Source organism: Dermochelys coriacea, chromosome 12, assembly GCF_009764565.3.
Source record: "Dermochelys coriacea isolate rDerCor1 chromosome 12, rDerCor1.pri.v4, whole genome shotgun sequence".
In the NCBI taxonomy this organism is placed as follows: domain Eukaryota; kingdom Metazoa; phylum Chordata; order Testudines; family Dermochelyidae; genus Dermochelys; species Dermochelys coriacea.
Window position 1 is genome coordinate 7,682,137 of NC_050079.1, and position 23,905 is coordinate 7,706,041.

Below are 23,905 nucleotides of genomic sequence, written 5' to 3' on the forward strand. Positions count from 1 at the left end.
CTTTTCTGTATCTTTAATAAAAGGCTAAAAGGATGTTTAATGTGGTTTTTGCCATGGTTCTCAACTGGCTGAGGTCTCTGTATACCCAACCCCAGACTTTATTTAACGCTGGCCAGTGACATGGGCTATGTTTACACCCTTGGCTCATCTAGGCCATCAAAATTAATACAATGCACCCATGTGTGATATTCCTAGCTCACTTGCTCTATGTTGATCAGACATGGGCTTGGATCAAGCCACCCAGATCTGAGCACCTCCCAGCCTGGGGGAACTTTGGAGGGGGGAGGGGGTCTTAGCAAAAATGGGGTGGGGCCCATGGGCACTCAGAACAGCTAAGATGAAAGGAAATACATGTATTAGGTGAATAAGTGACCCATCCTGACTTATTAAAAATGAGTCCCATGGTTCCAGGCCCAGTTTAAGAAAACCACTGATCAGCCGCAAACTCATTGCTAACAAAATATCACTGATGCTAAGGATATGTCTACAGGGAAATAAAAGACCCACAGCACAGCTGCAGTTGGCCCAGGTCAGCTGACTTAGGCTCACAGGGCTCAAAATTACGATGCAGATATTCAGGCGTGGGCAGGAGCCTGGGCTTGGAAACCCTGCGAGGGGGGCGGGTCCCAGGGATTGGACTCCAGCCCGAGCATTGACACTACTATTTTTAGCCCTGCAGTCCGAGTCCTGCAAGTCCCAGTCAATTGACCTGGGCTCTGAGACTCGGTACTGTGGTTTTTTTTTATTGCAGCGTAGACGTAGCCTAAGAGTTTAACAGGATCCAAAAAAGGTCTCGAAGTTTATGTAAATAACAAGAAAATTCAGACTTACAATAATGCTATTTTTTTAACAACAAGTGTTTTGAAATGGATATAAACCCTCATGCTTCAGGGCATAAACTAACCCCTACCCAATGGGGGCTAGGAAGCATATTTCATTATGAGCCGATTACCCCACATGTGCCTGGTGTATGGTTCTTACTCCTTCCTCTGGAGCAGCTGCTGCTGGCCACCAGAGCTGAGTGAATCATTGATTTTCAGCCAAACCAGAAAAATCTGTTTTCTTTTGAACAGAAATTTAAGTAAATAAATAAATAAACAAACAAACAAACAAAAATCTTCATTGGGGTCGAACATCACATTTTCAATACATATTCAAATCGACATTTTGTTCTAACAATGTCATTTCAAGCCAACATTTCATTCTGAAAATGTCATTCAAAACAAAAGTCTGACTCTAAACCAACTGTTTCAACCCTTTTGAAATGTTTGTTTTCAGGTTTTTCTTCTTCTTTGTTTTGGCTGAAATGATTCACCAGATTCGATCCAAATTCGTGAATAGTTCCAGTCCTCCCAAAACTGCATTTTTCATGCGTTCTATTATACCTAATGTTTTTCTTAAAGCCACAGCTTCTGGAGTCAGGGAATTTTGTGAAGAATCTCACCTTTCATCTACAAAAGAATAAAGGATGTTTCTAGTCCACCTGACTGCTGAGAAGAGCTTGAAAAGATGACCCCTAAAGGCTCAGAACACTGAAACAATGAAAAAGAACCTGAGTTTTCTGCAATCGCATGATTATTTAAATCACTTGTGATTTCTGAATCCTTGAGGTTGGTAATGCTGTGTTATCAGATAGATTTAGGGAGCCAACCCTCAGCCTCCGAACACTTAAAATAAAGTCAATCTGGAAATAGAAAAAGACTGGATTATTTTACACTCTACTGAAAAGATCCAGTTTCCCATGTGGATTTTGCTACGTGATTAGGGATCAGAGGGCACTAGCTAAACCAAGGGAACCATGAATCTGATAGCTGTGTAGTTATAAATACACACACGGACACAGCTGCAGAGAACGTAACAAGGGATTTTTGTCTGGATACCAAGAATATACAGAGTTATCAGAATTCATGGCAACAAAAATTTTGGAAGGGATATTACTCTCTTGCTTCTGGGCTTGAGACAATTTCTAACATGGGGTTTTTACACCTTCCTCTGCAGCTGCTGACACTGACCACTGTCAGAGATGGGACATTAGGTTTGATCTGGTCTGGCAATTCCTATGAGCAAGGAGTAAGTGTAAAAAGCACCACATGCTGAACTTGGTGCTGATTTCCTCCCCATACAACTCTACCAGCTTCAGTCATAAAACAGTGCAGATTTTGCCTCAATGCATGTCAAAAAATAAAAAAATAAAAATCTGTTTTCCTTTGTTCTTTCTCTCTGTGAAATTGGCAATGGCATCAGAGACGAGCACTAAAAGGCATGCAAGAGAGGAGGAGAGAGTAAAGCTCAACAAATGTTATATCAACAGGATATTTCAAAGGCTAAGTGAAATAAGGGACATCTGATAAGATCATCCTTGGGATTACGGCAGAGCAATCCGGCAAGGACACATGATCAGAGCTTGTGGAGAGCAGCAGATCCTGGGATGTCGTAGCTATCTCCTTGTTGGACTGAAATGAAATTCTCATCTCCTCACTGCCTTTATCCCTTTAACTTTTGAGCCTGGGTCAATGGAAATTGCTTAATACTCATATCTTCTTCTCAAGCTCTACACCTAACAGGAGACCCACCACCCATGGGTCTCTGTCTCCTTTCACAGGAGCATAACTCCACCGACCTCAGTGTTACTTGAAGTTATTCCTGTGTTATTCCAGCCTCCTGATTTATACCATCAAGAGAGAATCAGGCCCTGAGGCTACAAAAATCCAGCTGTAAATATGCTTCTATTTTTTTGACATTCCATTAACCAGGAACATTTCCCCAAGAGTCTATATTTTATTGTGCCATACTACCATGACATACCCCAGTGCAGCAGAGTCATTAGAGGAGCTGTTATTAGACAAGGATTACTTAGGCACTCAGGCTGTGGTTTTCAAAGGGGCTTTAAGGAGCAGGGCATACAATTCCCACTGAAATTCAATGGAAATGGATCCTAACTCCCAGAGGTTTTGTTGAAATCCCCTGGCCCCAGTCTCATCGAGGACTGCAATGCAGACCACCTGAGTCACCATGCTGTTTTCAAATTCTGATCTGATGGCCAACTGTGATAAACAGGAACTCAGAGATTTCAGGATGGCCACACAAACCTTCCCCTAATGTGCAATCAAATGAAAATTCGCAGGATTATTTTCCTGAGAATAGTCTTACAAAAGGAATTGCCCCAGATGAAAAGGCATCAGCAATTTCATCAGTGTGACTGGGGGCCAAATTTCCAAAGGTGTTTAGGGGCCTACCAGATGCAGATAGGTGTCTAGAATACCATCTAAAGTAGATTAGGTACCTAACTCACCTCAAAATCAATAGGAATTAAGCACCTAACCTGCTTAGATGGTTCTGTAAACCTCAATACGTGCCAATCAGCACCGGTGGGAATCTGGCCCCGTGACTGGTATCCACATGAATAGACACAAAAAATAGCCATTCAACCAGGGTTGGGAGGGCATTTTCCCCCAGCACTGCATATCTGGCCAGATACATTATTTCCATCACCTTCTGAAGCAACAGGAACTGGCCACTGCCAATGGCTGCCTGCTGGACTAATTGGACCAATGCTGTCTGACGATCCTTACACCCATACGGCAAACTGATGAAATGTCGCTTGGTGGCATTCAATGCCCGTCCTGACGGCACATTTGCTTCTACTGTTTGAGGGTCCAAGTGACCCACTTCCCCCACTATCTGAAGCTCTGGGTTCCCATTGCAAACTCCCTGGACTCCCTGCCTCCTGTCAGCACAAGGGTCTGGGCTCCTAGCAAATCCTGCAAAGCCCGCTGTGGCCCGAACAGACCCAACTTTGGCCGCCAACGCCATAGCAGCGGGGTGAAGCATCTGGGGCAACGTGCCACTTGTGTGCGCGCATGGGGGAGGTGTCGGGGGAGCAGCACGGGCTCCATCACACTCCAGTCACTGCACAAATCAAGTAAGTTTTATACACACACTTGTAGGCTCCATTGGAACCCGCTCGCTACATCAGGTTTAGATCAACCTCTGGGGGAGCAGCTCTCCCCGCAGCCCCTCGCACTCCCAACACAGAACTTCAGCGACCCCACTCCTTTGCCGACCAGGACAGGCCTTCTCTCTCCTTGCCCAGACACACTGTCACTGTGGTGTTTGAACCCTACCCCAAATCACACTTGTGACTCGTTTTCCTCCGGTTGCCCCACCCTGAAAACTGTCCCAACAGCCTCAGATGCCCCTTGTCACCCGCCCATGCAATATGTGCCAGCGAAGCAGGATAGGACCAGCAGACGGGAGCTGCCGGCTCTGCAGACACAACGCTGGAGTTTTGCATTTCCTATCCCTCCATACATCACACGCAGGAGGAACGAGCTACTGCATGCATGCCAATAACTGGAGCAGCCAGCCCAGTCCAGAACCCCCCACTCTGCGCCCAGAGGTGGACAGAGATCAGAACCAGAACCCCCAGCTGAGTACACCGCAAAATAGAGGGCCAGCACTTTATCTAGTAGTGATATCGCCAGTTGGGGCACTTCACATCCGCCCTACATCAGACCAGGATCCCTAGATGTACTGTAGAAATATCCCTCAGAGCTATGCTCCACAGACAGCCCTGGGGAGACACTACTGAACTATGTCGTCTCTGCCGAGGGGGAAGAGAGCTCGTCCTGTGCCCTTTCTCCTTCCCTCATGCCACCCATTGGACACACCCTTGACTGATCACGCGGTATATGCAATGCGATCACTTAGCAGGGACAAGACCTGGCCCTTAGCGCGCAATCCCCAGCCTGTTTTTCAGTGCAATGTGTGTAGTTTGTAGCACCATGTGCCCACCCCATTGGGATCTCACGGGGCTTTATTACACAGGGGAGTAAGCAACCTGAGGGGTTCCTTTCACCCAACAGCTCATGAGAGGGACTCCGAGGCTGGCTACTAAGAACAACAGGGACCCAGTGAGGTGGCCGGGTTAGAGGCTTGGCATAGCTACAGAAGCTTGCTTCACTGAGTGGGAGAAAGACTAAACAGCCTATTCTCCCCCACACCAAACAGGCTGGAGCACCCGAAAAGCAGCAGCCCCACAGCTTCACCTTCCCAGCCCATCACACGTCTCAGCCTGGCTCTCACCCCTCTCCTCATCAGATTATTTACTTATATTACTGTAGGGCTGAGAGACAGCTGGGGGCTGCACAGACACACAGCGAGAGACAGCCACCCCCCTTCCCCAGAATAGTTCACAGTCTCCTCCCCTTCAGGGCTCATCTACACTGCTGAGTTAACTTGAGTCATAACTCCAACCTTGCCCCCAACTTGAGTCCCGTCCACACACAAACCCCCTTCATTCAAGTGCGGTGATGCTTTTACCTCAAGTCGGCTGGCCCGTCAGGGGCACAGGCTACAGCTTGAGGCAGCTGCTAACATGACCACTGCGTAGTATAATCCAGTCACTCTGCACAGCTCACGTGAGCTAGGCTAACCTGAGAGGACTGAACTCGCCTTATCTACGAACGCGGTAACTCTGCAGTGAAGACTTCGCTTCAGTTTCCCTTTCCCCACTGCCCTCTCTCACTCCAAGCACCTCTCCCCCCCCCCCCCCACAAACACCGACCCCCCCCAAACTAACATTTGGGAAACAAGCCCACCTTTGCCAGGCCCAAGTACTCCAAAATCACAAGTCATGGCCCCACAATCATGAGACTGGATTAAAAATCACAAGTGATTTTTAAAATAATGCATCTGAGATTCTAGTTACTTTCCCTCCAATTATCGAACCTTTAGGGGGTCATGTTTTCAACCTTTTCTCCAGAAGGATGACAGCCAGAGACTTTTTTTTCTTTAAATGAATCATAGAATATCAGGGTTGGAAGGGACCTCAGGAGGTCATCTAGTGCTACCCCCTACTCAAAGCAGGACCAATCCCCAATATTTGCCCCAGATCCCAAACGGCCCCTCAAGGATTGAACTCGCAACCCTGGGTTTAGCAGGCCAATGCTCAAACCACTGAGCTATCCCCCCTGAAAAGCTGATAGTCTCCAATAATCATCTAATTCTAGGCGCTGTGGACTCAATTAAAAATACACCAAATATCACAAGATCCCTGATAATAAAAAAGAAATCACAACTTGGCAACAGAGGATGGGGAAAGAGATATGGAATTAACCCATTGTGTGCTGGCCATCTTCCTGCTTACTCTACCTTGGTGTTGTATCCCCTCCTCCTGCTGCACACACATTGTCTGTCGCTAGTGCCTAAGCACTTAGGGGCAGAGGCTGTGTCTTCCTAGGTGCTTGTACAACACCTGGAAGTGTTGCCCCATTCCCCGGGGACTGGAGATAATAAGGCCACTAAAAAACGATTCTTGACTTTCTGTGAGCACAACTATTCCTAAAGCGATTTCCTTGTGTCACCTCTTGAAAAGAGCTCTGAGATCCAAGCTGCTTTTCATGGAGATTGGTCTTCTCACATCTCTTCTTTTCATCTGGTCTCTTCCTAACTTTTTTCATCTATGGGCTATCTTACGTTCAGCCTTTACCCAGCTGGCCCTGCCTGGGTTTCACCATAGAGTTGCCAACGATTTTCTCCGTGGCCAGTAGCTGAACCTCAAAGGGGTGAGTATGTGTGGGGGAAACATATCCCCTGTTTTTAAATGGTCCCTCATGCACAGCATGACCCCTGTGGGATCAGGGATTCTCCCACTGGAAGTACCTAGCAGAAATTGTAAGCACCTGAATATTGGGGCAGAGATAGTGAGGGAGGCCAGGGCTAGAACTTGGAATCAGAGAACTGAGGGTGGAGGGAAGGGGTGAAGAATCCGTGCATCGGAATTAGGCTCTCTAAGGAATGAGCTGCCAAGGGTTACAGCTAATCCAGGCCCCACAGCACGGCTTCTGCTGCTCTGAGCCCTAAGTTATTTACTTAGCCTTGTACTGAATGCAGGCAAGCATGGATAAGCTCCAATTATGAGTGTGCTTAAAAATCCAGGGTTTAACAATATCAAGCCCTCTAATGAGGCAGCAGTGAAATACAATGAAGCAATGACATTCAGCAAGAGTGAAGCGAGGGCTGGCGAAATGTGCTGGATTCACAGCCCTGCAAACGACTGTCCTCTCTTCGCCCAGAGCACAGGTGCAGTACGGGGAGGTGGCAGGCCATGCACGCGTCACTGAACGGTCTTCGCAATGCACTTCAGCCTTCTGATGCAAAACCATTCTCACCTCCAAAATAAGAGCCTCATCTCGCCCTTACATAGTGCCTTGCCTCTGTTGATCTCAAAGCACTTTACAAAGGAGGCCAGTATCATTTCCCCCATCCTATAGATAGGAAAACTGAGGCAAGGAGCAGGAACGTGACTTGCCTGAGGTCAATGGCAGAGCCAGGAATAGACCCCCAGCTCTCCAGGGTCCCTGTCTAGGGCTCTAGTCACTAGGCCTGTCTCCATGCCTCATTCAGCCCTCGAGTCTGCCATGAAAGGGGTCAGTTAGTGCCAGCTATGGTGGTGATGGGGACCCCGTTCACTAGAATATTGACCAAGACCATCTAATTCCACCCAAGGATGAGAATGGGCACGTTTCTCTGCTCCGCCACTTCCCAAAAGTGAAGAAACTCACTAACGGCTGCCACTGGGACTTCCTTTTCCCCCCATGATACTAGCGACTGTGTAACATAGGGCTGGCTGCCCCAGAAGGCCTTCAGCACTGGAGCTCAGCCTTTGGCTGCAGGAGGAACAGCTTCCCTTCCAGGCACATTACAGCATGAAGCAGCCATATGGTTCGTGCATGTGGCTAGGAGACGTTCTCAGCTGGCTGTGTAATACACAGCAAGTTCACATCGGAGAGGGGAAAACTCATGATATTGGAGATGTTCCCTGATGTTGCTGCAGCTGGATTGAGGCACAGGATGGCCACAAATACAGGTGACCACGAGTGGTTTCACTCTGGAGAATGTCGTACATACAAAGCGTACGCCAAGCTGCTTTGCAGGGATAAATAAGGCAGGACCATGAACACAGCATAAACTCCTGGAGTCAGGGGTGCGAAGCGATCACCTGCTGAAGGAACCACCCTGTCAGAAAGCCAATAAGAGAGAGAGACAAAGAACTTAAGAAGCACAGGCATGGAAATCTTTTCACAAGGGATTCGGAGCAAGCTGGAGAACCAGGGATGCACAGAGGTACAGATTCTGGGGCCTTAGAGACCAGTGAACAGGGCCAGCTTTTCAGTTTCACTTCTCTTTCCCTCCACTATCTTTGGGGATTTACAAAGGAAGACACTGGGGGGGGGGGTGAGGCAGGGGCTTCATGCTTGTAAGATAAAGAGGGGAAAACTTAAGTACAGGGAAGCAGATCCTGGGTGCTGGAGACAGAGTGGGCTTTTCCATGTGCTGGGCAGATGCATCTTCAGAACCAGGTTGTCTTTTAATAATCAGACGGCATGTGGCTCACGACTTGCTGGCTTCTGGGCAAATCTTCGGGTGAGGAAGAAAGGTCAGAGGACTCCATACTAAGGTGCCTTCTAGGGACCTGTGCTTCCTTTTTTAGTATTCAGCAGGGATTGTTAGCACACAATTGGGCTGCTCTTCCAATATCATTCATTCTTTCCCTCCGTTTTTTAAGATACTTGATATTTAAGTCACGTATGGGCTGTATTGCCTATAAAATGTGACCACCAATTATTTCTGCTAGTTAAGTCAGCAATTAGATTCAAGACTGCTAGGGATTATACAACATATCCAGCATGCTAGTGAAAAAGGCGGCTATTTGGAAACCGAAGATTCTCTTTTAAAGGTAATTTTCATTTCCCAATGCTTATTAATCCTTTTTGTGTCAAGTCAGGTGCATGCAGTCTCTCTCTCTCTCTCTCACATACACACACACGCGCGCACACTGGTTTCTGCTTCCGCCTCTTAAAAGCCGGAGGGCTCCATTTTTTGTGATATGGGTTGCCATGGAAAAGGTATAAGCAGGTTTTATTTTTTAGTGTTAGGAAATGGCACACCTCTCGGAGGGAAGCTGAATGAGAATGGGGCAGATTAAGACCCGGTGACAGTGCAGGCTCCCAGATACCATGGTGATGTTCACAAATCATAAATGCCTAGAATTACGACATCCAACTAGATAGCTGGGCAGATAGAGATCAATAGATCCGCATCCACCTACCCCCAAGGCTGAATATTTACAAGCACGCCTAGAATATCTGCATTAACGTTTTCAATTCATACGACTTTTGCCATTTGCCACCGCTTATTTCACACAGTGACCCCCTGGCTGCTTGCCAATGGCCCCTACCCTAAACTTGTATAATTTATTCCAGTTTCTATGGCACCTCAAAGGAGATGTAACTTGAACTGACACAACAGTGCTGGGGTGCTTCCCCAGGGCAGGCTTCATGGCTGGAAAGTGACCGGGCAAACCCCTTCCAGCCGAAAACCTGAGATGAGAAATGGATGCTGGCTCATGACCCCACACCTGCATGCAGCTCATGGTTCTTAAGGCCCAGGGCCTGAGAAGCAAAGGTTTGAATTACTAAGCAAACCATGCTGATAAAACCAGAGGCAGAGTTAGACAGCTGCTTTCTGTTCATTTGTGAATTATCCTAGTAAAAGTCTATTCCCCATCTGCACCCCGCTATGGCCAGGAGGTTATCCACAGTGCAAGTTATCTGTGTAACCTCCTCCACCCCCCAATCCCTAGCACTCAAATTGATGGGACATTCCAGATCCCCTCCTCAGGTGCAAATCAATTTTCTCTAGCCATAGAGTCCCAACCAAATAAACCACCCCACTTACTAACGTTGCCTCGTTTCTTAGAACTTCTTTTCTCTGTTCAAGTCAGCGTGGCCATAACTACAGTTGGATATTAGCCTTAGCGACTGAACAACGACAATGGTGGGGGGAGGTGGATCAAAGACCTATGAGCAGCATTCTTTCTAACGTTCACAGGTGAGCATGTGACTTCCCCAAATCTCCATTCTCATCAGGAGCCATTTGCAACCAGAGGGCCAAGTTCTCTGGTGCAAGCTGATGCTGCCCCACTGGCTTCATCTAAACCAATTTAGACCACTCTGAGTAGGTCATAACTGCAAATTAAGGTGTGACTGCAGCGTGGGTAGGCAGACCTGGGCTAGATTGCATCTAGTTGCTGCAGGTAACGATAGCAGTGAAAACTTGGTCGGAGTTGGCAACACAACTAGGTACCAAGTGTCCCCAGCATTTGGGGCCACTTGGGGCAGGCAGCCTAGGTTGCATTCTGCACCGTCATGTCTTCACTACCTGCACCAGCTAAAACGGGTATATCTCCCCACACTGCAATCACACCTTAATCTGCGGTGTAGAAGTACCCTCCATGGGTCTCTGTGGTGGGCCTAAAGCTGCCATGGAGAGCCGCACATCGAGCGCCAACCCCTTTGGGGAGGTCAGCAGCTGATGGTGAAGATCATAGGGGTGGCCCTGAGCTGCAATGTTCCATTCCTGGTCAGGAAATTCGAGATCTGGAGCCAAAATCTTTCCATGCTTGGGAACACAGAGATCTAGGGTTTGGTTTTCTCCAGCAGAAACCCTTTGAACCTCAGAGCCCAGGGTCTCCAAATAGGTTTGGGCCCCAGCTATTTACCTCTTGTTTTTACCTGGCTCATGGGGCCCCTTGTGCTTTTACAACATACACACCTATTGCCTCTTTCATTCCTAAAAACAAAATGTGCCTCTCTCCCTGAAAAGAAGCTGCTGTCATCTTCTCAGCGGACGCCTCTTTGTCAGGAGGCTATTATTAAAGATGACATTATTGACATTGATTTCAGAGTAGCAGCCATGTTAGTCTGTATTCGCAAAAAGAAAAGGAGTACTTGTGGCACCTTAGAGACTAACAAATTTATTAGAGCATAAGCTTTCGTGAGCTACAGCTCATCCGATGAAGTGAGCTGTAGCTCACGAAAGCTTATGCTCTAATAAATTTGTTAGTCTCTAAGGTGCCACAAGTACTCCTTTTTTATTATTGACATTATTTGCTCCATCCATTCAAGATGGGATGAAAGAGGGCAGGTCACAGGGGAATAAAACTCTAATCAATTATTCTTTGTGCATCTTAAAAAAGAAAAATCCAATTCAGACTTGTCTACTATAGGCCTATTATCTGAGTACTATTTAAAAGATCCTTTGCTTAAAATATTAGTGCCACCAAGGGGTGCAATATACGTATGATTAATGCTTCTCTTTTCATTCCTAGGTCTGGAGCCTTCCCCCCACCCCCTGAGTTCTGACATATAAAACAAAAGTTGAAAATAAAGAGTGAAAATAAAGAATTCATAGGGAATTAAACCAAATCCAGACTTGCCAACAACAAAATAAGTATATAACTACCGCAGACACAAGAGACGTCTCCTAGAAAACCAATTTACTGCTGAAGTTTTTAAAAGGGATGGAAGATTGAAATGGAAGTGCAGAAAGTTATTACGATTGGAAAGCAGATGGGGAAAGCTGTTACAGCTTCTTTGGAAAGGAAACAAGTGAAGTTGTGTATTTTAATTAAAGACAAGGAACAGGGGATGTGATGTGATCTGTGGCATTCCTGTTAAAAGAAATCAGCTTCAGCTACAGGTACAAACCGGCTTCCATTCAGCTTTGTCCCCTTTGTTTACCAGAGACCACACAGAGTCTGGAACTCTGCTACACAGATACCTAGCAACGGAATAGTACATTGCAAATGTGTGTAGCGTTTCTTATCATACGCGGTCTTCATCAGTGCTATAGTAGCTGCCTCCCGCATGTTCCCTGGCCAACAATTTCAGATTACATACGTGTGTGTCCTGTGACCAGCTTGGTCATAGGGTATCATTTTCCTAATGTTTCAATGTGAGGTTTTATCCCAGAGGTGCCCTACTCCTCTCTAGGACCCCATTTCACAGATGGGGAACTGAGGCACAGCGGCTAAGTGCCTTGCCCAAGGTCGCACAGGAAGCCCATGGCGGAACAGCGACTTGAAGCTGGGGCTCCCACGTCCCAGGCCAGTGTCCCAAACACTGGGCTGGTCCTTCCACTCCAGCTCCAGATTATACAGCATATAAATGATGGCTAACATTCTCCAAAGTCGCCGCTGACCTCGTGTTCCTCCAGTTTTGCACATCCAGCTCAAGACACCTTTGTCTCAAGTTGGGCACAGAAGATCAGTGGCCACTTCTGAAAACTTTGGCTTACGTATCAATCTCCCAGTAGGGCCTCTCTCACAGAGGCGGAGGTGAACAGAGGGGTAGTCAGGTATTCTTACGCAGGGATTTTTACATATGGAACGTGTGTCTATGCGCGCACGCATGGAAGAAACATAACAGAGCATGACGCTTCCAGCCAAAACACCACCACCCAGGCACTCTCCAGGAGAGGGAAAGCAGAGTGCTTGTATCTCACTTTCAGACCCGCCATCTTGAGTCCCCGCATCATGGAACTGTCCCCCCATGTGGTGCGGCTCAGCTTTATTTGGCCCATGATGACAAAACCAACCACCACCAAAATCATCCTTCCAACCACCATGTCCCACAGGAAGAGTTTTTGGTCTCTCTGTGGGTTGGGGGGTGATGGTAAAACAAAGGTGCTGGGGGGCTGAACAAAAGGGTGACTGGTTGTGCTGCCTCCCAGCTCCAGGGATAGGGAAGCCAGCTCCCAGCCCCGGAGCCAAGATGTACATGGGACCGTGGGGCGAAGAACTGCTCTGGGATGGGAGGGGGCACAGCAGAAGTGGAATCAGCAATGGGGTTGGAGGGCTGTGAGAAAAGCAGCTCCTCCCCTCCTCTGCCCTGGGTTCCCGACGGGTCCAGGCAACCCCAGGATTTTGCAGCTCTCAGTCAGCGAGCTACGACCCTCTCAGCGAGGTACGACCCTAGCAGACAGGCAAGCCAACTTCTTACATTTAAAGGGGCGGCACACAGCAAGCTGACCCACGCACACTACAATCCATCCCCAGCTAGGAACAGGCCATCGATCTCATGCTGCCCTTGTCTCAGCTGGGGGAGGGGGTGAAGATCCCCAGCTCCCAGCAATTCCAGTCCTTGGGCCCAAAATGGGAAGTTCCCAGGACCTCAGACAACCCCCCTGCCCTTCCGCCAGTGGCTCAGCTTCCCTCTTTCAGCTCTCTAGCCCCTTCCGAGTCTTGCAGGGGCAGCTGGTCATGCCCACTGCCCCATCGCGTTGCTTTGTGTGGAAGGGGGTAGTGCAGAACCTATGCTTACTGCCCGCTTCTCTCGACCTGAGAGGGCAGATAACTGAAAATACCTGCTGGCCCTGCTGCACTGGCCCTTTAACAGTCTCTGGGGCCCAGACCCCACCCCCTAGAGGTCGCTGGGCTAAGGGACCATGGATTCTGCTCTCTAAGCAAAGTGACCTGGAAATATCTTCATTATCGTTAAGCAAATTAGACTCGTCTGGTTGTTGACATGCCTGCAACTGCCCCAATGGCAGCACTCAGCCAATGAAGCGCAAAAGGCCATTTCCTGTCCACATTCACACTCACACCCATACGCTGTCAAGAGCCCCCCTCCCCGCCCCCAACCAGCTGCACTACGTAGGGTTCAGAGTGAGTATGGGCCCACTGCAGAAATGTCCCCGCGTCCCACTAGGAGATGCTGCAGCTCCAGCTCTCTCTCGGTTCTGCACAGGCTAACGTGCGTGCGAGTTGGTCTCTCACAAGCTTGAAACCAAGGGACCGGGTTTAAAAGGAAGAACAGCAGAGTTATCACCGCAGACAGCTTGAAAAATTGCTGGAGACAGGTAATGGGGAGGCAGGATAATTATGCAGCCAGTTGGCATTTGGGACTGGAGCACAGTGTGGAGGGAACAGAGCTGCTTCCATGGGCCTAGACAGAAAGGCAGCATCACTCAGGCTGGCCATTGGCTCTGACCTGGGAGACCAAAATGGACGGCAGATCTGTCACCACTAGCACAGTATCCTGCTCTTACTTAGGGTAGCAAACATAATCCCTGTTGCGTAAGCAGGAAAGAACTCAGCCTTGTCCAGGATGGGAATCAGTCACTGGTGACTAGTGCAGAGCACCAATGCAAACCCCTATTGGAGGTGGGCAAAGCCACAATTTGCATTGGCTGAGTTCACCCTTCATGGAAGCTGCACCAAAGCAACCACCAGCTGATAGCTGCTAACTCTGTCTACACAATGGGTTCGCTGTGGGGCTAGGCCGGTTGCTGGTCACTGAATGCTGAAATCAGGAGTAACCCCACTTTAGACAAGGCCTTGGAATAAGTTCTGCTCAGTCTGGGAGTGGGAACATTTGGCCAGGGATAAGAGATGCTCAGGATGGCGTTAAGGACGTGTGAAACTCTGAACTCCTGCCTTTTAATGCAGAAGTTGCCAAACAAGGCTCCGGAGAGGCGAACGTACACACTTGTGGCTCCAGGGTGCAATGTCATACAGCTGTCCTGGTGCTTTCAGAGCTGGCCTAAGTACCAGCAAGGCAAACAGCTTTTTGGACCTGGCCCTTTTAGGAGCCTCACATTCAAGTGGGGCTTTGCACCCCAGGACCTTGTCCTTAGCACAGGAGCTGTAGGGGAAGGACTCTGTGGTAACTACTCTAGTCTTCCAACACCACAACACATGGGCTGATTCACCCCCCAACTTCCTTCAGGCACTTAAGACTCTCATTAATTGTAAGAACCTTGGTGGCACAGTGGGGTTTTCCTCCCTCTAAAGCAGGGGTGTCAACTCATTTGGCAGCAGGGGCCAGATTCCAGGTTTGATTACAGTCTGAGGGCCAGAATACAGACTCGGCCTTCATGCTTCCCCACGGATGTCAAGGGGAGGATTTCACAGAGATTAAGGGGAGAACGTAGCCTTCGCGTCATGAATAAGTTGGCACTGATTATTTATCCAGGACCTCATCGTCCCATTCGGTATCACTCAGTGAGAAGACCTGCTCTCCTTTCGGTTATTGCTGCTTCTGCCTTTTGCTTCTCTCCCTGACTCTTCCCTCTCCCTCTTTCCAAGCTGGGCATTTCCTTCCCTACCAGGAACTCCCTCCCCACCATTCGAGGGCTCCATTCCCACCCCTTTTTGGATCACTAGACCAGCCATGGAACAGTCAGCATCAACAATACGTTTACTGGACTCTAGAGCTGACAAGCCAATACGATTAATGGGAGCTCACGTCCAAGTCACTGTTTCAGGCTGTCTGCAGACTCAAGCAGACATGACGTTGGTTTACACTCACTTCACATCTTGAAAGTTCATTCTGCGGTCAGGAAGGCTACAAAGGATATTTGCAAATGAAAGCCGAGGCTCTGTACAGAACAGGTCATACAGGCTACATCAACACACCACACAGGCTGGCCCCAGCACAGCCCACATGGCCTGTGTTTGACAGCTCTAATGCATGTTGATATGCGCATGTGTAATGGGATGTGCCCCCCCCAACCCTGGCGTAGGAAGGGTTAACGAGGCTGAGAAGGTGTCAATTAAGTGGATAAGTGGATAATTAAGGGAATTAAGTGAGCTCAGTAACCCTGGACTGATGATGGAGCACAGCTGAGAAGGAACAGGTGGGGTTATTTAAGGTACAGAAAAGGGCAACAAAAATGATTAGGGGTATGGAACCACTTCCATAGGAGGAAAGATTAATAAGAGTGGGACTGTTCAGCTTGGAAAAGAGATGACTAAGGGGGAGGCATATGATAGAAGTCTATAAAATCATGACTGGTGTGGAGAACGTAAATAAGGAAGTGTTATTTACTCCTTCTTCTAACAGGAGAACTAGGGGTCAACAAATGACATTAATAGACAGCTGGTTTTAAACAAACAAAAGGAAGTATTTCTTCACACAATGCACAGTCAACTTGTGGAACTCCTTGGCAGAGGATGTTGTGAAGGCCAAGACTATAACAGGGTTCAAAAAAGAACTAGATAAGTTCATGGGGGATAGGTCCATCAATGGCTATTAGCCACTATGGGCAGGGATGATGTCCCTAGCCTCTGTTTGCCAGAAGCTGGGAATGGGCAACAGGGGATGGATCACTTGATGATTCCCTGTTCTGTTCATTCCCTCTGAATCACCGGGCATTGGCCACTGTTGGAAGACAGGATCTGGGGCTGGATGGACCTTTGGTGTGACCCAGACTGGCTGTTCTTATGTTGTAGAAAGCCAGGAAGTCAGCAGCGGAAATGGGGCTGCAGTGAAGGAGCCTGCAGCCACGCTCTGGATGCTAGACAGGGAAGGGAGGAAACCCAGGGGGAGTGTAGAAACCCCCAGGGTTCCAGGCCCTGAAGGAAGGGTATATCAAGAAGGGTGGTGGAGCAAAAGCCTGAGAGTGGTGATGTAGGAAAAGGCTCAGGGAAACGACAGCAAAGTGGGACATTGCAGACTTTGGCCACTATTAGAGGGTCCCTGAGCTGGAACCCAGAGTACAGTGTGGGCCCGGGTTCCCCTACCAAACACTGGGGAAGTGGCACAGTCAGGGCAGTGAGGGAGAAGTCAGCCATTTTGGGTGGAAAGATTAACAACCCCTGGAATTGAAAAAGCACATTGACCTGGCTGGAGGGCCAAGCTATGAAGACAGAGCACTCTGAGTAACAGAGAGAGAGAGGCGGCTGAGCGCCCAAACGGGCGGCAGAAGGATGTGTCAGATGGGGAAGGAGCTAATCCCCAAAGCAGCTAGGAGGAGATGCTCTAGTGGGGATCATACCCAGTGACAATGTGTAGCACTGTCTCCCCACTCCTATGTAAGAGGCGGGACCACTCACCAGCCAGTGCATCCAGTGAAGTTCCCACCAATGTCAATTGTTGAGTCCCTTGCCCCAGGGATGCATTTATTGCTCCAACAAAACAGTTCAAAACATGAATCGAAACAGGTGAACCAGGCCCTGCTACCTCACCTCTCCTAAGGTCTCTTCCCCAGAAGCTTCTGCTGGTGCCTACACAGCAGCAAGTATCCCAGCCAGGTCGTCCGCCTAGCTGGTGGGGCGAGCCCCTTTACGGGTCTGTTCTCCTGAAGCTCCCCTGCCCCATGCAGATTTCCATCTCACCTGAGTCTTATGAGGACTGGGTCATCTTCAGCCCTCACCTGGTCCCTGACCTCGCAGCATCAGCTGATTAGTGTCAGATGGGGCTGGGCTCAACTTCCCTTGTGGCACAGGCACCCTGGGACAGGACCACTACTGGATATCAGACTAGATTGACCTGAAGCACCTAGGAGCCCCCAAGTTCTTCTTGGTGCACAGGATAGTTTAGTCTGAGGACAAGTGTGGGATTCCAATGCATTAGAAACTGGTTCACACCCATCCGCTTGCATCCTGTGATTCCCTCCCTTTTAGGCCATTATTTTATTTCAGCTGCATGAGTCTCTTTAAATTACCATGTTCCTCTGAGCCCTTCCTTCCTTCCTGCTTAAACTGAAAGTAACCTGCAAAACCTGCCCTCATAAACCACGGCTAACATCCTGGTACAGTCTCTCCAGAACGAGACAGAACCTCACGGGTTAATGAAACAGAGCGGAGTCAGGAGGGCCATCCTTAGAGATAACAAGCAGCTTTTTGGCAGGTGTGTGTAAACAGTCTGATGGGCTAATTAACCAGGGACTTCTGGGATTGTAGAGTGGCTTGAAGCATCATTTTGGAACTTGGCTGCTGGCACAGAATCGGCAGTTTGTCCACATGACTTAAAAAACTGTAAATAAAGATGTCAACTATTTTTCTGACTTTACAGGGATTTTTTTTAAAAATTATCCCTCAGCTCAAGGTTCACGTTTGATCACAGACCACGTCAAAATCAGCAGAGTTAGACCTGGTCTACAGTACGCAATTATGTCAAATTTAGCTGCATTAGGTCGAATTAAAACTAAATCCAACCACACACCCAACACGGTTTTGTTGACTTAAAGGGCTCTTAAAACCGGTTTCTGTACTCCACCTTGGCAAGGGGGGTAGCGCTAAAATCGACATCGCTGTTCTGGATTTGAGGTACTGTGGACGCAATTTGACGGTATTGGCCTCTGGGAGCTATCCCAGAATGCTCCATTGTGACCGCTCTGGACAACACTTTCAACTCAGATGCACTAGCCAGGTAGTCAGGAAAAGCCCCGGGAACTTTTGAATTTCATTTCCTGTTTGGCCAGCATGGCGAGCTCATCAGCATGGACAGAACGGGAGGTACTGGATCTGATCGCTATCTGGGGAGAAGAATCCATGCAGGCAGAACTCCGTTCCAAAAGACGAAATGCCAATATATATGCCAAAATCTCCAAAGGCTGGGCTGAGCGGAGCTGGCGGCCAGGTGAACAGAACAAAAATCGACATGCATGCCACAGGTTGCCGATCCCTGCGTTAAAGCAGCGTGATGAGAGGAGGCAGGATGCAATGCTGAGGCTAATGGGGGAGCAGACTGACATGCTCAGGGGTCTGGTGGAGCGGCAGGAAAGGCAGCAGGAGCACAGACCGCCGCTGCAGCCCCTGTATAACTGCCAGCCCTCCTCCCCAGGTTCCTTAGCCTCCTCACCCAGACAGGGAGGCTACGGGCACCCAGCCACTCCACCCCAGAGGATTGCCCAAGCAACAGAAGGCTGGCATTCAATAAGTTTTGAACTGTAGCGTGGCCTTGTCCTTCCCTCCTCCGATCATCCACCACCCCACCTGGTGCTTCCCTCCTCCCCCACCCCTCCCGGACTACCTTGCGAGTTTTCCCACTATTTGTGTGATGAATTAATAAAGAATGCAAGATTTTGAAACAATAATGACTTTGTGGTGATTGAAGGGGGGAGAGCGGTTGGCTTACAGGGAAGCAGAGTCAACCAAGGGGGCGGGTTTTCATCAAGGAGAAACAAACAGAACTGTCACACCGTAGCCTGGTCAGTAATGAAACTGGTTTTCAAAGCTTCTCTGATGCGCAGGGCGCCCAGCTGTGCTTTTCTAATCGCCCTGGTGTCTGGCTGTGCGTAATTGGCCGCCAGGCGATTTGCCTCAGCCTCCCACCCAGCCTTAAACGTCTCCCCCTTACTCTCACAGATATTATGGAGCACACAGCAAGCAGCAATAACAATTGGAATATTGGTTTCACTGACTTTTCCTTTCACTTTTTAACTGTGGTCCTTGTATGATTCTTACAGCGAGTAAAAAGAAAAGGAGGACTTGTGGCACCTTAGAGACTAACAAATTTATTTGAGCATAAGCTTTCGTGAGCTACCGCTCACTTCATCGGAAGCATGAAGCTCACAAAAGCTTATGCTCAAATAAATTTGTTAGTCTCTAAGGTGCCACAAGTACTCCTTTTCTTTTTGCGAATACAGACTAACACGGCTGCTACTCTGAAACCTTACAGTGAGTAAGAGAGAGATGGGGAGAAGAAAAGTAAAGCAACTGGGGGAAGGGGACAGAGGTGAAAAAGGAGTGGGAAAACACCTGCCGCTTCTTGTATAGCACTAGGGGCTCAGAGTGAAACTTCCCCAGGAGTGGAGGGCTCTCTGCCCCCGCTGAATCCTTGGTCTAGGACTTGCTATAACAATGTCCAGCTCTTTGAGACTTAGTCAGGAAAGACAACTCTTTCTGCAGCCCGTGAGATTGAAGACTGGGATTCCTGCCCCCTACTGCAGGCTTTAGATCCTGCTCTGCTCGCCTGCTTTTACAGGTTCTGCACAAACTGCAGGATAATGCGCGAGGTGTTTACAATGCTCACAACTGCAGCGGTGAGCTGAGCAGGCTCCATGCTTGCAGTGCTATGGCGTCCACGCGGGCAATCCAGGAAAAAGGGCGCGAAATGATTGTTTTTGCTCCATCAGGCACTGGGAGCTTAACCCAGAATTCCAATGGGCCGCAGAGACTGCGGGAACTGTGGGATAGCTACCCGCAGTGCACCGCTCTGAAAGTCAACGCTTGTCACGGTACTGTGGACACACTCCACCGACTTAATGCGCTTAGTGGGGACACACACAATCAACTGTATCAAATTGCTTCCTAAAAATCGACTTCTATAAAATCGACCTAATTTCGTAGTGTAGACATACGCTTATAGACAAAAACGTCTCGGCTATTGAGCAGCTATCTGTACATATTGAGTGTACTGTTAAGTGGAATTTACTTGCAAAGGAAATAAACAGGTTGTTCCCTCTTTGTGGCTTCTTTAGGACATCTGAAGACCTGAACTGTGTTATAAACTAAAGTTTTCTTTGTTGATTGCTTTTCACCTTTGGTATATCAAGTCTTCCCTGGAAGACCCAGAGAATTGGAGTGGAAGCCTTTTCTGCCCTTAACGGGAAGAGTGAGGATGCTGAATCTTTAACAAAGATTTTCCTCCTAACTGTTAGTTGTGTGTTGGAGCTAAATAAACCAAAGAATTTAAAAACCCATCTGAATAAGAATTTCTTCTCTCTCCAATTGCTCAGGTTCCAATTGTTACATCATGATCTTACTAGTACTCCAGCCATCTACAGGACAGCACAGGTAAGACCAATGTAAGTCAGATGCAGGAGACATTTTTGTTTTAAAAGCAACAAAAAGACGCCTTGCAGGTCTTCCGTACAATTAATAACGTATCTTTTATTCCCCATTTCTCAAGTCAGTTTAAATTGTACATGGCCTGGAAAGGAAGCTTATGTCATGTCTACACTCGGGGGACTATAGGTATGGTGCTGTAGCTATGCCAATTAACCCCATAGCGTAGTTACATCCTATACCAATGGAAGGGGTTTTTCCATCACTGTAGGAACACCCCCTCCTTGAGCAATGGTAGCTAGGTCCATGGAAGTATTCTTCTGTTGACTTAGCTGTATCTACACTATGGGTTGGCGTAGCTACCGTGCTCAGAGGTGTGGATTATTCATCCCCCCCCGCCCCCCCGAGAGTCATAGCTACATCAACCTACATTTTCCAGGTACCCCAGGCCTTGGCATTGAAACTACAGCAGCCATGAAAAGTTCAGATATTCTCCCCATTCCACCCCCAAATGCCAAATCAATAAAATAATCTACACTCCCTGCTGGCCACCCGATTTGCCAGGCAAGTTGTTGTAAGCTTTGCAACAATCAAACTGAGTGGCTCTAACTCATCATGGGCCAGGTTGTAGCCCATCCTGTGAACTCAAATGGTAATCAGGAGACATAAGGAGCCCCTTACTCCCCTGGGCGGGCTACCCATTCTGGGGGTAGCAGTGGAAAGGAGAGCAGCCCTGGTGGGCTGCTAAATTAATCTGCCTCCGCATGCATGTGGTCAGTGCTCCAGGGAATGTACCAGGTATAAAGCAGGTGCTGGGTACTTTACCCCCCACAACCCCAACACACACACACACACACACACACACACACACACACATCCCTTGGAGCAAGAGGAACTGGGACACAGATTGTGACTCGGGCTTTTTCTGCAGTGAAGACATCAAGATTGCTACCTCAGCAAAATCCCAGTGCAGATGAGGCTTTTACCTTGATGTAATTAATGGAGGTCAGCCTCAAGTTGGGGTCCTAGGGTTGTCCTATACGGCTGATCCCTAGAGTGAAGAAGAAATGTTTGCAGCCTTGATCAAATGCGCAGCAACTCGTGGTAAAGATGTCCAGTGAAGACGAGCCCTCAGTCACAACCCATTTGCCAGTCTGCTTGCTTGTGTTTCCAAAACCACTGAACACAACACAGGAGGCTGAAAGCTCAGCTCCCAGACACGAAACACTGTTCTACACCTGCAATGACGGGCTTTGTATCAAACAGCATTAGCCCTCCCACCCTGCATTCCAGTCCACAGACCAATCGTCTCCTCCTCTCCTGCCTGTTATGCTCATCACAGTGCTGCTGGAGCACTTGTGTTTGAATGACACCTATTAAAACGAGGGGCATGGGGAAAAAGTAGAGTTCCTTATTTTAGATGAATCATTCTTTTGGTGTATCCTATCCGTGGGCCATACATATTCATCGTCCGTAAGCTGTAGCAATTAACACATTTCCCATTAAGAAAAGGAGTACTTGTGGCACCTTAGAGACTAACAAATTTAACTTTTAATGGGAGCAAAAATTAACACCAACACCGAATGCTTTCCCAAACCTTGCCCACGGAGTTTAACCTAGGAAATGACTCAAACTGTATTATGTCAATAAATAAAATCACACAGTTGTTTGCCAGTGTGGTAAGGGCACCGGAAAAAAAGTCGATCAGATGCCTGGTCCAGTGGTTGCAATGCCAGCTTGGGGTTTGGGAGACCCAGGCTGAGTTCCTTGCTCTGGTACAGACCTTAGCCGAGGCACTTGGCCTCTCTGTGTCTCAGTTCCCCCGCTGGCAATGGGGATAAAAGCACTGCCCTACCACACAGAGGTGTTCAGAGGTTCTCAGACACTATAATAGTGAGATAAGTACCTAGGATAAACTGCATCTCTTCACTCACCTGAAAACACACATGGCACAAGAGGAAAAAGGATGGCCCCTGGGGTTACTAAACTGGGGCTCGGGAAACCTGGGTTCAATTCTTGGCTCACCCACTGATTTTCTGTGTGTTTGGGCGAGTTGCTTACTAGCCCTGTGCCTCAGTTCCCCATCTGTATTATGGAGAGAACACCACTTCCTTACCACCCAGGGGCATGGAGGTTAATTCCATGGTGCCTATAAGATGCTCCACTGTTGCAGTGATAGAGGCTATAAGTCCCCGAACAGAACCTCAAACTCCAAATTCCATTATATCAATGCCTTTGTCATTGTATCTGCCTTTGTCGTGAACCTGCAGCAGCGCGTCTTACTAAAACCAACAATGTTTAAACATACGGTACCTGAAATTACTTCTTCCCTAGATATAGCTGCTCCATGCCTTTACCAGGGAGACATCCCCTCAGCTTTTGAACAGAGCTAGTGACTGGCCTGTTGGTGAAGATCAAGCATGGTATGTATCACTGACATCTGATACATCCTCTACCAAGGGACCACAGCCTGTGTATGCAAGGGACGGATTAAGTTATCTAATAGGTCTTTTTTATCTTGCACTTCTATGATCCTGTGCCCTCTAGGAGATAAAAAGATGGTAAGCTTAATGAGTCTTGCTTTGAAATTCCAAGCCAAGGCAGGGATGCAGATAAAACGACAGACGCTTGTTAACTTACCGCTGCAAACACCTGCTGGGTAGCCTGGGCAGCAAACCGAGCCACGTGATTGACAATGGGAGAGAAGTTGGTTGGTCCATAGAAGCGTATTTGAGGCAGACAGGCTGAGTATGCTTGGACAATGCCTTCCACTCCTTAAAGAGAACCAGACAAACCAGACATTAATTAGACAGCCTCCAGGCCGGCTCCTTGCAGTAACCTTCTACATACACATCAAAATAGATTTCAGATACAATGGGCAGAAGCTTGAGATCACTAAAACAAGATTTCACTTTGCTACTTATCTTACAGTAGCATCTTGTAGCCCCACCAGAGATCTGAGCCCACTTCTGCGAGAGACCATACAAACAGCACTATACTCGACCAGTCAAACAGACAGGCAACAAGTGGTAAGGAAAACAGACACAGAGAGGTGAAGTTAGTCGAGGTCAGTGGCTGAATCAGGAGTAGACAATAGATCTCCTAGGTTCTAGTCCAGTGCCCTAACCACTAGGCCATACAGTCTACCACCAGTGTTTCTTGAAACCACCTGCTGGCTTCCTCTGGAGTTGTGGATGCTCAGAACTTCAGAAAACAATATAGCCCAGAGTATAGCAAGGACCTTAGGTCCAGAGATTCCTCTCAGATGGGTGTTGAATCTGAAGCCTACTGATGACAATTTAAACTATTTCATGGTTTCTCCTGAAACATTCCCAGCCAGATCTTTCTTGCAGAGAGGAATGTTCATCTATGAATGGAACTCCTGTAGAATGCAATCACCACCACCCACGCCCAATCAGATCTGTGCTATCTTCAGATGCTTCATTTCCAGGGAAATTCACACCCCCCCTTTTGATTTAAGATAATTTATCATGAATAGAAGATAGGGCATGATATGGCAACCTAAGATTTATTATGTCATTGCCA

At 48.1% G+C, this 23,905-nt stretch overlaps 1 protein-coding gene and 1 non-coding gene across 9 annotated transcripts in view; both read right to left on the bottom strand.

Moving 5' to 3' along the window:
* The window catches only part of CPNE2 (copine 2), a 157,332-nt gene that overhangs the window by 9,534 nt on the left and 123,893 nt on the right, over positions 1 to 23,905 (bottom strand). For 6 of the 8 annotated variants that reach the window (XM_038367856.2, XM_038367855.2, XM_043495233.1 and 3 more), the window contains one exon: positions 23,000 to 23,133. In XM_038367856.2, coding sequence (XP_038223784.1) covers positions 23,000 to 23,133 — 134 coding nt within the window. Of the gene's footprint in view, positions 1 to 10,700; positions 10,712 to 11,324; positions 11,626 to 21,297; positions 21,308 to 22,999; positions 23,134 to 23,905 lie in introns of those variants that run through there. The other 2 variants (XM_043495238.1, XM_043495237.1) reach the window with 2 other exon arrangements.
* On the bottom strand, positions 4,218 to 4,360 carry LOC119841491. The gene has a single exon (XR_005288564.1). It is a non-coding gene; the product is annotated as a small nucleolar RNA SNORA57 (small nucleolar RNA).